Here is a 12,611-nt window from a genome sequence, read left to right on the forward strand (position 1 = left end):
GATTTGAATTTAGATCTAAGTAGTGTTTTTAACTGATAAACTATACAGAATTCATAACACCCGAATCACAAAACAGTCTACCTCTCTGTTTACCTGGACTTGTAGCATATTTTCATAGGCAGCTGTGGATTAGTCTGAAGATTTAACAGAATTTATCCACTGTGTTTTTGTTTTCTTGTTTTTTTTGTTTTTAGAGATGGCTTTATTCAGTAGTTTGTAGATTTTTTTCTGTAGTATATTTTATCCTTTCACTAGCTTTTAAATATTTCTTAAATTTTTTTTTTTTTTTTTAGTATCAGTGAACATATCCTGTTTTGAGTTCATGATTGCTTGTCCAGTGTGGCCCACCTGGGTGTTTCCCCTTTGGAGTGCAGGCTCCAGGCTGAACACGTTTCCACACGTTGCTTGTCTGAGAGCCAGCATCACTAAGAAGGTGTGAACACCGGGCCACTTTCCCGTCTCTACTTTCACTCATATGCCTATTTTGTGCTGGGTGCCAAGCTCAAGGTACCCAGTAGAACCAGGCCTGGTACCTGTTCTCAAGACACACATGTGTAGAGGAAGAAAATGAAGAGGAAACAGTCAATGCTTGAATGACCAACATGCTGTGGTTGGAGGCAGTGGGGGAGGGAGCAGAGGGAAGGCCGAGGAAGAGCTTCATGGAGCTCTTGTTGTGACCACAGCAGGCTGTCAGCAGGTAGCAGCTGTGTGTGTGAGGGCAAGCTTGGGTTCCGTCTTGTCTTAGAGTTGGGTCTAAGTGGGTCATGCGTCTGTCATGTTCTGTATCATGCAGCACTGGAAGCAGGAAGGCCTCGATGTGAAAGCCATGATGAACACCTGGACGATGCAGCAGGGCTTTCCCCTGATAACCGTCACCGTGAGAGGGAGGAACGTACACATGAAGCAAGAACGCTATCTCAAAGGACGCGACGATGCCCCAGAGTCTGGGTGAGCTTCACTGAGAGCAAGCCATTTCCTTTTATCCTTACTGGTAGGATTAAACCTTATTTTTGAAATAGTGTCCTTACCTTTATTGCTAAAGCATTTCAATCAAATTTACGTATCCTATGCAGGTGAGTTATATACCACCATCTCCCCAAGGGGATGAAGGTGGCTCAGCACCTTGGCTCATCTCAGTGAAGTTGATGATATATAATTATTTTAACATTCTCCTGTTTTGTAGTTAGATAGGATGATAATTTCTAGTTGATGGCTTGAAATAAGCTCCAATCTAAGTAACCACCACTAAATTATAGTAGTGTCTGGAAATTATGATTTCTGGGGATTATGAAAGACTCAATTCTTTTCTTTTGGAAGTCTGAGTTAGATCCTGGAACTTGTTTGTCAGCTTAACACCACAGGAAGACGTCCCTGGAGATGACGCAGTGCACCCCGATTGACCCTAGATGGACATTATTTAAAAAAAATTTATTTCAAAAGAAGTTTAGACTCAATGAAGAAGTTGCAAGAAGCACGCAAAGAATCCCCATATATTTTTTACCCAGATACATGTTAACTATTTACCACATTTGCTTTATATCTCTCTGTGTATCTCTCTACATATGTGCTATGTGTGTGTGTGTACATATTTTTAACTATTTGAGAGTAATTTGGAGGCATGATGCTCTTTTTCCCAAAATAGTGTGGTATTTCCAAAAAAAACAAACAAGAACATTTACTTACATAACCACAGCACAATTATCAAAATTATGAAATAAACTTGATACAATACTATTATGTAATCTACAAACACTATTCAGATTTTTCCAATTGTTCTAATAATGTCTTTGTTGCAAAAGGAGAAAGTTCTGGTTCAGGCAGCATTCAATATTAGGATCACATTGCATTAATTGTTACATTTCCTTAGTCCTTTTTCTATGTAACTGCTCCTCGGGCTTTGTGCTTCTTGACCTTGACATTTTTGAAGAGTACAGGCCAGTTATTTTATGGGATATCTTCCAATATGGGTTTTCTGTTGTTTCTTGATGATCAGATTCAAGTTATGCATCATTAGTAGGAACTCCATAGAAGTGACATGTATATGATGCAGGAGGCACAGATGACAATTTGTGCTATTACTAGTGGTCACGGTTTTTAGGCTTGGCCTTCTGAGCTCCCAGCCAATCACTGTAAAGGCTGACAGGGCTCACTGGAGCCCAGATTCCTAACCCTACTAAAGGAGACTAAGAAGGATGAATAGTGCCTGGAAACAGGATGGGAATGTTGTGATCTCTTGGCTTTGGCAGCTCTGATACCATTGTTTCTTAAACCAGCCAGTGCCTGGCACATGTTAGGTGATTTAATAACTGCTTGTGCGGTTGAATCAACAAAAGAGCAGTCAATCCTCCTTTCTTGTAGGTACCTGTGGCATGTTCCACTGACATTCATCACCAGCAAATCAGACTCAGCCCACAGATTTTTGCTGAAGACAAAAACAGGTAATTTGTTGTGGAAATAACTAGGTGAATGCAGGAAGGAACTATGGAAACAGGATTTGGATACCACCTTTCTTTTGCTATTTATCTTGGTTAAAACCAAAAAAGATCAGGTCAATCTTTGGCTATCTTCAGCAAATCTCTGGTTTTCGTTTTCTAGTGAAGTCTCTAGGTTTGAAAGTACTGTCTGGTTGCAGAAAAGGCCAGTATCTTGCCAGATAGAGATTAAAACAGTTGAGTTATGTAATGCTATAAAGAAGGGATTACTAATAAAAATTCCCCATTACTTTGTTAACACTGCTAGGTTATATTGTATGTATGGCCTGAAACATGGCCGCATTCTTCTCATAGGTCTATAAACCTCACAAAATTGGTGTCTAAGACTAGTGTTGGCTTTTGTCTATTGGGATGCTGTTTTCTGGTTTCTAAAAGAAACAGGTTCAATATGAAGCTCACTTCAGTATTAAAACTGTTCAGTATTAAATTTGCCTTTAGTTTCATGGTCCAATCTCTGATCAGAAAAGCGTTCATCTGTCAAGAGAGAAAATGGAGCTATGATTTATTTTATTTGCTCTAGATGTGCTCATTCTCCCAGAAGAGGTGGAATGGATCAAATTTAATGTGGGAATGAACGGCTATTACATTGTGCATTATGAGGATGATGGATGGGATTCTTTGACTGGCCTTTTAAAAGGAACACACACAGCAATCAGCAGTAATGATCGAGCCAGTCTCATTAACAATGCATTTCAACTTGTCAGGTAATACAAGCTTGGTTTATTTCTGAAGGCAGCTGTTATCACTCAAATTCTTCATTTCTAAAGAAGAAAATGACTGATTGCTAATAAGAAGTTGAAGGGTGTTTTCCCCTAAATTCTTCTAAAAATCCAAGGTTGCTTTTAGCCTTATTGTTAACCTCCTGTCTGTGTTTGCTGAGTAAGGTAAAGGAAGGAATCTGTATTTTCATCTTTTTCATTAACAATTAAGATCACTTAGAGGCAAACGTGTAGAAAATCAGGAGACCACCCTGGAGAAGCCCCCAGCCGAGTTCTGAAGCCTTTTGCCGCAGCTTTCTCTGGCCTTCCTTTAACAGATCAGGTTCTTCCCCACCCCCACCCCCACCCCAGCCACTGGGTCTTTAACAATCTTGAAGCCTCCTCAGAAGAATGAGTGGCCCAGGTCCAAGTTGTTGGCATTACATTCCTTGGGTTAAAAGAGGGTTTCGCCCACCCCCACCCCACACCCCAGCTGGATCCCTTCGCACTATCTTTGTGGAATGCAGCTCATAAAATGCTGGCCAACCAAATGACCTTTGAATTGTTGAGGATAGTGAGTGCTCTAAATTTTCGCCCCATGACAATGGTTTTCAAGAACATGGTCGGCAAGCTGAAAAATGCACTTCTTCAGTGTTTAGGCAGAAGTCCTACAGCAAATCACCAGGCAGAAAGGCATAATTGATAATTCTCCTAGTAGCCCATGCCCCTCTGCTCTAAATGTCAAGTTCTTCCTTCTCTGGGCCTCTTGAGGTGACAAAAAGCAATGGAGGGTGAAAATGGGGGCAGCCTAACTAGCTGTTTCGGCATGCCTAAAAATACTCCCCTCTGTAGCATACTACTGCTTAAATCTTAGAGGGTTTTGTACTTCTGTGACCATGTATCTTACCACTGAGGCTTTTTTAAAAAGATTTTATTTATTTATAGCGAGAGGGAAAGGGAGGGAGAAAGAGGGAGAGAAACATAGATTGGTTGCCTCTTATATGCACCCAGACTGGGAATCGAACCAGCGACCTTTTACTTCTCAGGATGATGCCTGACCAACTGAGCCACACCAGTCAGTCACCACTGAGGCTTTTAACACCAACCCTCTATAATGAAGGGTTTATATCTATATTTAGTTTCATTTGGGAATGGAGAAGAGGATGTGTTTACTCCAGAGACCGATACTATTAACTGAGTGGCAATCTCTCTTACTAGGCTTCCTGAAGGACCCTTACTCAAAATCCCCATCTTACTCTGGAAGGTCAGCACACAATCCAATGTCTCATAGAGGGACGGACACAGGCTTGCGTTTTATCTTAACCACAAGTTAGCCCTAGCTCTGTTGTTATTTGCAAAACTTCCTCTACCATGTAAACACGTCAGATGTTGTGTTATATGTGACAGGAAAGATGCTAATATAAAGATCCTTATTTATAAGGGGCATTCATAACTGAATTTTTTCATAAGATTGTTAAAATATCTTTTGAAACAGAAGGTTGATTTCCTGGATTTTCTTTTAAACCGATAACCATGGTATGTCTCCTGACCAGCATTGGGAAGCTACCAATTGAAAAAGCCTTGGATTTAACCCTGTACCTGAAACATGAAACTGAAATTATGCCCGTGTTCCAAGGTTTGAATGAGCTGATACCCATGTATAAGTTAATGGAGAAACGAGATATGAATGAAGTGGAAACTCAATTCAAGGTAAAAACCTGAAATAAATTAGGTAGTTGTGTAAGTGGTTTGCTTTTATGTAGGTGTGGAAGAATTCTTACTGTTGTGGATATGTCTTGGTATATATTAAAGAAAAGTAAATCAAAATTAATTCAGTATTTGGATTGACTGGCAAAGATAATGGTTTTATTTTAGCACTAAAAATAGACATGGCACTATGCTATTCTACACTTAATTTCCATGGATTCTTCTTCCCTTCTTTTTGCAAATTCTTTATTTCATTTTACTTCTGTATTATGATGGTTGCTATTAAGATTTTCTGGAACTCAGTTACTTTAAGATGAAGTACAAAATTGTTATTTTTGGCAAATTGTAACGAAGTCCCATTGTATAATTTGCTCTCAAATGTAGTCATATAACACTCTTTTTTTTTAAACGTGCAGTTTATCCTAATTTTAGGTAGATAGAGGTATATTTAAAAAAGATTGTTATGCAAATACTAAAGTAGTTCATTATTTCTTTGTTTTGACCCCTTTTATAATTAAATATAAACGGAACTGCAAGGTTTTAAAAACAAAGAGTTGCATCAAGCTTTTACAAATGTTTCCCATCACCTGAGTGTGCACTGGATTACATAAAGTGGGAGGGGGCTGGGGCAGTACTGGTGACACTGTGGCTTCCCCCCAGGCCTTTCTCATCAGGCTGCTGAGGGGCCTCATTGATAAGCAGACCTGGACTGACGAGGGCTCCGTCTCAGAGCGAATGCTGCGGAGTCAGGTCCTCCTCCTCGCCTGTGTGCGCAAGTATCAGCCCTGTGTGCAGAAGGCAGAAGGCTACTTCAGAGAGTGGAAGGAAGCCAATGGAAATTTGAGGTCTGTCCTTACCATACAGCCAATTCATTCATGTAAGGGGTACCTTTTCTATTTTCCATCATCGCTGGGAGCAAAACCAATTATAAACAAGTCTCCCCTGTCTCCCTTTCTAGGAAAATAAGTTACTTCTTATGATTTATCTATGGATCTCTCAACTTGAAGTTATGCCAGGAGGGAACTTCTATGCACAAAAATCAAATATCTGGAGAGTTAGAATGGGATTAGAATAATTCCCATTTTATGCCGCCAAGGATACAAAACCTTACCAGACAGAGACAGCTGCCCTGGGCAGGAACAGAGGCAATGCATCTCACAGTAGCTTCTGTGGGTCTCCAAAGTCCCCAGCAGGGGGCGCACAGTAGTTTCTGACTCTAAGGATCTTCCTGTATTTAGAAATTTAATTCTTGCTATACTTAGGTATATTTCGGACTTAAGTCCCATCTGGGAAATACAAAGCCAACAGTATACACGCTTTCATTTAAAGAAATGCTTATAAACGGTGGGCCTGTTGGATTCCCGATGTTTGTTCACGGACTACACCTTGAGTCAAGTTTGAATCTCTTTATTGAGTCACCCAGGGTCATCAAAGTGTGTTAGATTCATAGGTATTTATAAAAGTGGAGTTTTCCGTTACATTTTTGAGAAGGCTACTCACAACCTAATTTTATATACTTTTCTTTGCCTCTTTCAAAAAATTTAACTGAAGAGGTGGTCATTGTTTAGATTCCCAGGCGTGCTGCTCTGGTCATGAGGCCGTTTATCGGTTCACACTTGGTCACCGCTCTGCGCCCAGACACAGTTCCTGCACCTCAGACTCTCACCAGGTGTGCTCTTCCCCACAGACTGCCCAACGATGTGACCTTGGCTGTGTTTGCCGTGGGAGCCCAGACCGCGGAAGGATGGGATTTCCTTTATAGTAAATATCAGTCTTCCTTGTCTAGTACCGAGAAAGAACAAATCGAATTTGCCCTCTGTGTTAGCCAAGATACGGAAAAGCTTCAGTGGTGAGTAATTCCTTCATGATCATGTGAGCGAAGGGAATTCAGTTACATCAGGTCCTTCTGGCGCCTAGTTTTGTTCTCTCGTCCAGGAATTGCCTGTTCTGGGAGCGTGTATGCTAGCGGCACACATCTCATGAGTAGGTAACTAATTCAGGGGAAGCAGGTGTTAGGAAAATATTTAAAGGAGCACATATTTGTGTATCTTTAAAATAATAAGCATAGAAATATATCCTTTCTTAGACCCTCTTATGAGCAGATGAGAGAGCAGGTGAGAATGTGTATTATAAATATGATGTGTTAGTTTCATTATTACCTAACTATAACACGTTCATCAGGGCTGTGGTTACCTATTTATCTTTTCGGTCTTTGTTACTGGCAGATGGGCTTTTAAAAAAATGTCACAAGTATTTTATGGACTGTCTCATTTATAACTTTTTCAGAGCCTATTCATTGCTAAATTTCTTCTCTTAATCATCATCCTAGGCTACTAGAACAAAGTTTTCAAGGAGATGTGATAAAAACTCAAGAATTTCCAGGTATTCTTAGAGCTATTGGCAGAAACCCAGTGGGCTATCCATTGGCCTGGCAGTTCCTGAGGGAAAACTGGAATAAACTTGTACAAAAGTGAGTAGCGCCCAAATCGCGCTGCGACTGGAAAAGTTCCCGAACCTCGCTGTGTGTTTGCTCTGTTTGTAAAACAACTGTGGTCGTCTAAAGGGGGGTTTTCATTGAAAGTAGAAAGCAGAGGTACTTAAAATATCCTCAGAAAATGTACGATTCTAATTCATTGCCTGCTTGCGGATCTGGGTAGGCAGGGTTTCCACTCCCTCTGGAATGGCCCCTTTCTGCAGCCAGACCCATTTGAAGTCTTGCTGCGCAGCAGTTTTGCTGGTTTGCATCCGCCCCTGTCTGACTCTTAACAGCATTACCACCTCTATCATTTTCTTTTGGGTACTTCATCTTTTATTCAGCTGCTGGTGTATATGTTTTGCAATGAGATCTTTGCAGCTAGAGGGTAGGGATCATGTCCATGTTTTTCATGCCTAACCAGTTTTTAGCTAAGTGATGTAACATATGAGGCACTTAAAACTATATGTTGAAAGAATAAATATTTCACAGTATAACTTGAAAATTTCCATTTCTAGGTTTGAACTTGGCTCAGCTTCCATAGCCTACATGGTAATGGGAACGACAAATCAATTCTCCACAAGAGCACGCCTTGAAGAGGTAAAAAAAAATCTCTTTTAAGCTTAAGTGACAATTACCTAATAAATATGGGGTAGACAAAGTATTTTAAAGTTGTGATGAGTTAGAAATGGATTTTGTCACTTAATAGATGTTCTTTTTGGATGCTATGGTGTTTTTAACAAGCAAAAATCAGTTACAAATGAACTAGTAAAAATTGTATCTCTTCCCAAATACATGAAGAAATCTTAGCCTTGCCATTACAAGTTTTAGAGGTTAAAATTACTTTAAGCATTTAATCCCTGTCTTCAGATGTTAAAAGTGATTATTTGAGATACAAATATAATGGAAGTGGTCCCCTAGCTATTGTGGAAGAGGCAGGTGTGGAAGCTGGGTTCACCACCATCCAAGTTCATGGTTTCCTGTTGCTTATTTATATGCCATCTAGGTTCCGAAAGAATTTTAGGCAATTTATAAGGTCCATATATAAAAGAAGGGTTAAAATAAAGAACAGAAAACTTCATAATGGAAAGAAGTAACTGTGTGAAAGATTTTGCTGAGGATAATTTATTGCAATTGTACCTTAAATTTATCACAGCTTTCCAGCAGTCAAAGAAAAAAGAGAAAATGGTGTGAGTTAATCCCATTGTCTGGTAAGAGGGAACCATACAAGTTTTCCACAAAAACATACTTTTCTTCTTGTCTTAAACTCTTGGGAAATTTGATATATGGGTTGTTTGTGGTATCCCTTCTATGATGTTTCCTATAGTAAAGTCACAAAACAGTTTTACATGGTTTTAAAACTGTTGCATTCAGATAAAATCTGTGAGCCAAATATTAATTTTTAAGGAATAGTTTCATGTGTAGTCTGATTATACCAAGATCTAACTTGATATAGGAAGCGTGCTTTGAAAATGCACAAGAAATGTCACGTCCCTTAGCTTTTGTCCAGTTTCCCGCAGCCTCGCCCAGGCTTGTGAAATCAACCGGCACATAATCTCTCAAGCTGAGCTCCAGTGAGGGCTGCGGCAGAGGTGTTCTGTGTGATGGCCTAGGGCTGTGCATAGGCTCTGACTAGCTGGGTAGGTGGCCGTGGACCAGATATGCACCAACAAAACATTTCACTCACTCACTTGTTCATTCGTTGTCTCATCAATTCATTCAAGACATTGTATTCTTACTATACAGCAGGCAGGCTTGGTTTTAGGTTCTGGGGTATGATGACGAACAGGATAGACAACGCCTTTGCCCTCATGGAGCTTAGATTCTACTGGGGCAATCAGACACTTACAAACATCCTTTGTCAGGTTGAAGACCATAAGGCAAGGTAAGGATAGAGAGACTAGGGTAGGGAGTGGTGCTATAATGTATATGATGATTAGGAGACATTTGAGTGGACAGTGAAGGAAATGCAGATATCCAGGAGGAGAGTGTTGTGTTCATAGGAAATATCAGGTGCAAAAAATCTAAGGCAGGACAGGGAGATGGAGGAGCCTTAGATATTGTCATAACAGAGAGCATCCTACTGACATTTAAAACACAGGAGTCACCTTGACCTCTTCCTTCCCCTGATATCGAATTCAGCCGCAAGTCCTGTTGGCCCTGTCTCTGGCATTTGCACCACATCCATGCACCTCTCTCTGCCCCTTCCCCCATCCAAACCTTTCTTATTTTTCACCTGGTCTATGGTGATAGCCTCCTAACTGGCCTCCCTCCTGCCACTTTGCCATTAACCAAACCATTTTCCACATTTAAAACTGAAAATCAGCCCATGACTGACTCCCTTCCTGAAGCCCTGCCTGTTGCTCGTGCAGTAAATTCCAAATCTCTCCATCCCGTGTGCACAAGACTGTGATGACCTGACCCTTGCACGCCTCTTGCACCAATCTCACTTGCTCTCCTTGTTCACTAGCTCTCAAAACTCCCACCACTCAGCCTCCTCCAGCTCCTTGGCCACTAGCACTTTCTCTGATCTCTAGGGCTCTGCACTCTCTTCTCTGCCTGGCTCGCTCTTTCGGAAAGAATCATTTTATCCTTTAGAGGTTCCAGCTCAAGAGTCACCTTCCCAGGCCACTCTTGTGTACAGCAGGCCACCCCCTCCCAGTTACTAACATAGCCCTAGTTTATTTTCACAGCAGTATATTTATAATAATCATAGTTCATTGCCTGTCTTCCCGGGTAGAATGTAAGCTCCACGAGCGTAGGTGCTTGCCGGACTCACTGCCTCATCCTCTGCACTAGCACAGTATCTAAGTACCAGTGTGAATATCCATGAATAAATGGGTGAGGTCGAGTCCCCACTACATGCTGGGTTTTAGTTCTGCAGCTTATCCACATTATTGAACTACATCCTTACCTTCTCTCTGCAATGTGGAGATGACCCTCATCTAACAAATGAGACCAAGTCCCAGGGAAGTTAACTATTTTCTCAAGGTCAAACAGATGTTTTTCTATTCCTATATCGTGCTGCTTGTTGCACAGATGATGTTCTCAAGGAGGCAGGTTTGAATCAAATACTCAGAAGACATGCTGCATTTCCCAAGTCAGATAATATAGGAAAGAGAATTTTGAGTTAGGAAAAATTTGCGGGCCGGAGTTAACAATTGGCTTTGTTGCAAGTCATGAAGGTCTGATTTTTAGCGGCCCTACCATGTTGGGCTCTTTCAGGATTAGACAATTTAACCAACTGGTAAGAATTAATGTTGAAAGGTGCCCAGATTAATTTTTAATTGAATATCAATTAATCTTGAGTTCTGAGAGTATAAGTTAAGGTTGAGCTATAACTTAGGACAGAGAGGCATAATAAGTGTTTTCTAGGTTGCAGGGGGACATGCCTCTAAGCTCAATGACAAGTTGCAGTGTGATATCCTAATTATAAAACCACCTTGCATCATTTAAGATTGAAATTGGATCTTTAAAAAACCCATTCTTAATTCCATCTTATTTTCAAACTCATATGATATTATGACGGATTTTTTTAAAGGAATTAACTGTCTAGAAGCCATGCATGTTGGCCTAAACTTGCTTCCTGTCTACACAATAAAAAGATCGATCGATTAATGCTGTGAAAATTTAAGGAAAAAGGTTAAGAACCCATGAAGGTGAAACAGAGTAGCACCACAGTCAACACTGTGGCAAACCAGCCTCTTCCTCATGTGAGCTCAAAGGGGCAAAGATACCCAGCGATGAAACGATGACAAAGCTAAACTTCCGGCCAAGATGGAGGCGTAGGTAGACACACTGCGCCTCCTCACACAACCAAAAGGACAACAACAATTTAAAAACAAAAAACAAGCAGAACTGACAGAAAAGCAAACTGTATGGAGGTCCGACAACCAAGGAGATAAAGAAGAAACACTCACCCAGAGTGGTAGGAGGGGCGGAGACAGGCAGCCGGGGTGGAGAGGACTCATGGCAAGGCAGTGGCTGGCAGATGGGGCGGTCCCTCATTCGAGTGCAGATAAACCGGGAGGGACTACTGGGGAGCGAGACAAACCGCGCAACCCAGGGCTCCAGAGAGGGGAAATAAAGCCTCAAACTTCTGACTGAAAACACCTGTGGGGCCTGAGGCGTCAGCAGGAGAAACTCCCAGCCTCACAGGAGAGGTCATTGGAGAGACCCACAGGGGCCTAGAACATACACAAGCCCACCCACCTGGGAATCAGCACCAGAAGGGCCCAATTTGATTGTGGGCAGCGGAGGGAGTGACTGCAAACCAACAGAGAGTGGAGCAAGTGCCATTGTTCCCTCTCAGACCCCTCCCCCACATACAGCGTCACAGTGCAGCGACCAGCGTTACCCCCCCCACCCCTTATATGTAACAGGGCACCAAGACACACACAAAAAATGGCCCAAATGAAAGAACAGATCAAAGCTCCAGAAAAAATACAACTAAGTGACAAAGAGATAGCCAACTTATCAGATGCACAGTTCAAAACACTGGTAATCAGGATGCTCACAGAATTGGTTGAATTTGATCGCAAATTAGATGAAAAAATGAAGGCTATGCTAAGTGAAATAAAGGAAAATGTACAGAGAACCAATAGTGATGGGAAGGAAACTGGGACTGAAATCAACAGTGTGGACCAGAAGGAAGGAAGAAAGAAACATTCAACCAGAAAAGAATGAAGAAACAAGAACTCAGAAAAATGAGGAGAGGCTTAGGAACCTCCAGGACATCTTGAAACGTTCCAACATCTGAATCATAGGGGTACCAGAAGGACAAGAGGAAGAGTAAAAAATTGAAAACTTATTTGAATACGGAAGGAGAACTTCCCCAATCTGGCAAAGGAAATAGACTTCCAGGAAGTCCAGGAACCCTGGAAAGTCCCAAAGAAGTTGGACCCAAGGAGGAACATAGCAAGGCACATCATACTTACACTACCCAAGATTAAAAATAAGGAGAGAATCTTAGAAGCAGCAAGAGAAAAGGACACAGTTACCTACAAAGGAGTTCCCATAAGACTGTCAGCTAATTTCTCAAAAGAGACCTTATGGGCAAGAAGGGGCTGGAAAGAAGTATTTGAAGTCATGAAAGGCAAGGACCTACATCCAAGATTATCCAGCAAAGTTTTCATTTAGAATGGAAGGGAAGATAAAGTGCTTCTCAGATAAGGTAAAGCTAAAGGAGTTCATCATCACCAAGCCTTTATTATATGAAATGTTAAAGGGATTTATCTAAGA

The 12,611-nt window shown here is 41.2% G+C and overlaps 1 protein-coding gene across 6 annotated transcripts in view; it reads left to right on the forward strand.

The window, feature by feature from the left end:
* ERAP1 (endoplasmic reticulum aminopeptidase 1) overlaps positions 1-12,611 on the forward strand; it is a 35,298-nt gene that overhangs the window by 19,959 nt on the left and 2,728 nt on the right. For all 6 annotated transcript variants that reach the window (XM_024563606.3, XM_045197880.2, XM_045197881.2 and 3 more), the window contains exons 11-18: positions 794-948; positions 2,359-2,438; positions 3,013-3,196; positions 4,744-4,900; positions 5,558-5,742; positions 6,585-6,746; positions 7,227-7,367; positions 7,889-7,970. In XM_024563606.3, coding sequence (XP_024419374.2) covers positions 794-948; positions 2,359-2,438; positions 3,013-3,196; positions 4,744-4,900; positions 5,558-5,742; positions 6,585-6,746; positions 7,227-7,367; positions 7,889-7,970 — 1,146 coding nt within the window. The remainder of the gene's footprint in view (positions 1-793; positions 949-2,358; positions 2,439-3,012; positions 3,197-4,743; positions 4,901-5,557; positions 5,743-6,584; positions 6,747-7,226; positions 7,368-7,888; positions 7,971-12,611) is intronic.

Source organism: Desmodus rotundus, chromosome 1, assembly GCF_022682495.2.
Source record: "Desmodus rotundus isolate HL8 chromosome 1, HLdesRot8A.1, whole genome shotgun sequence".
Taxonomy (NCBI): Eukaryota; Metazoa; Chordata; class Mammalia; order Chiroptera; family Phyllostomidae; genus Desmodus; species Desmodus rotundus.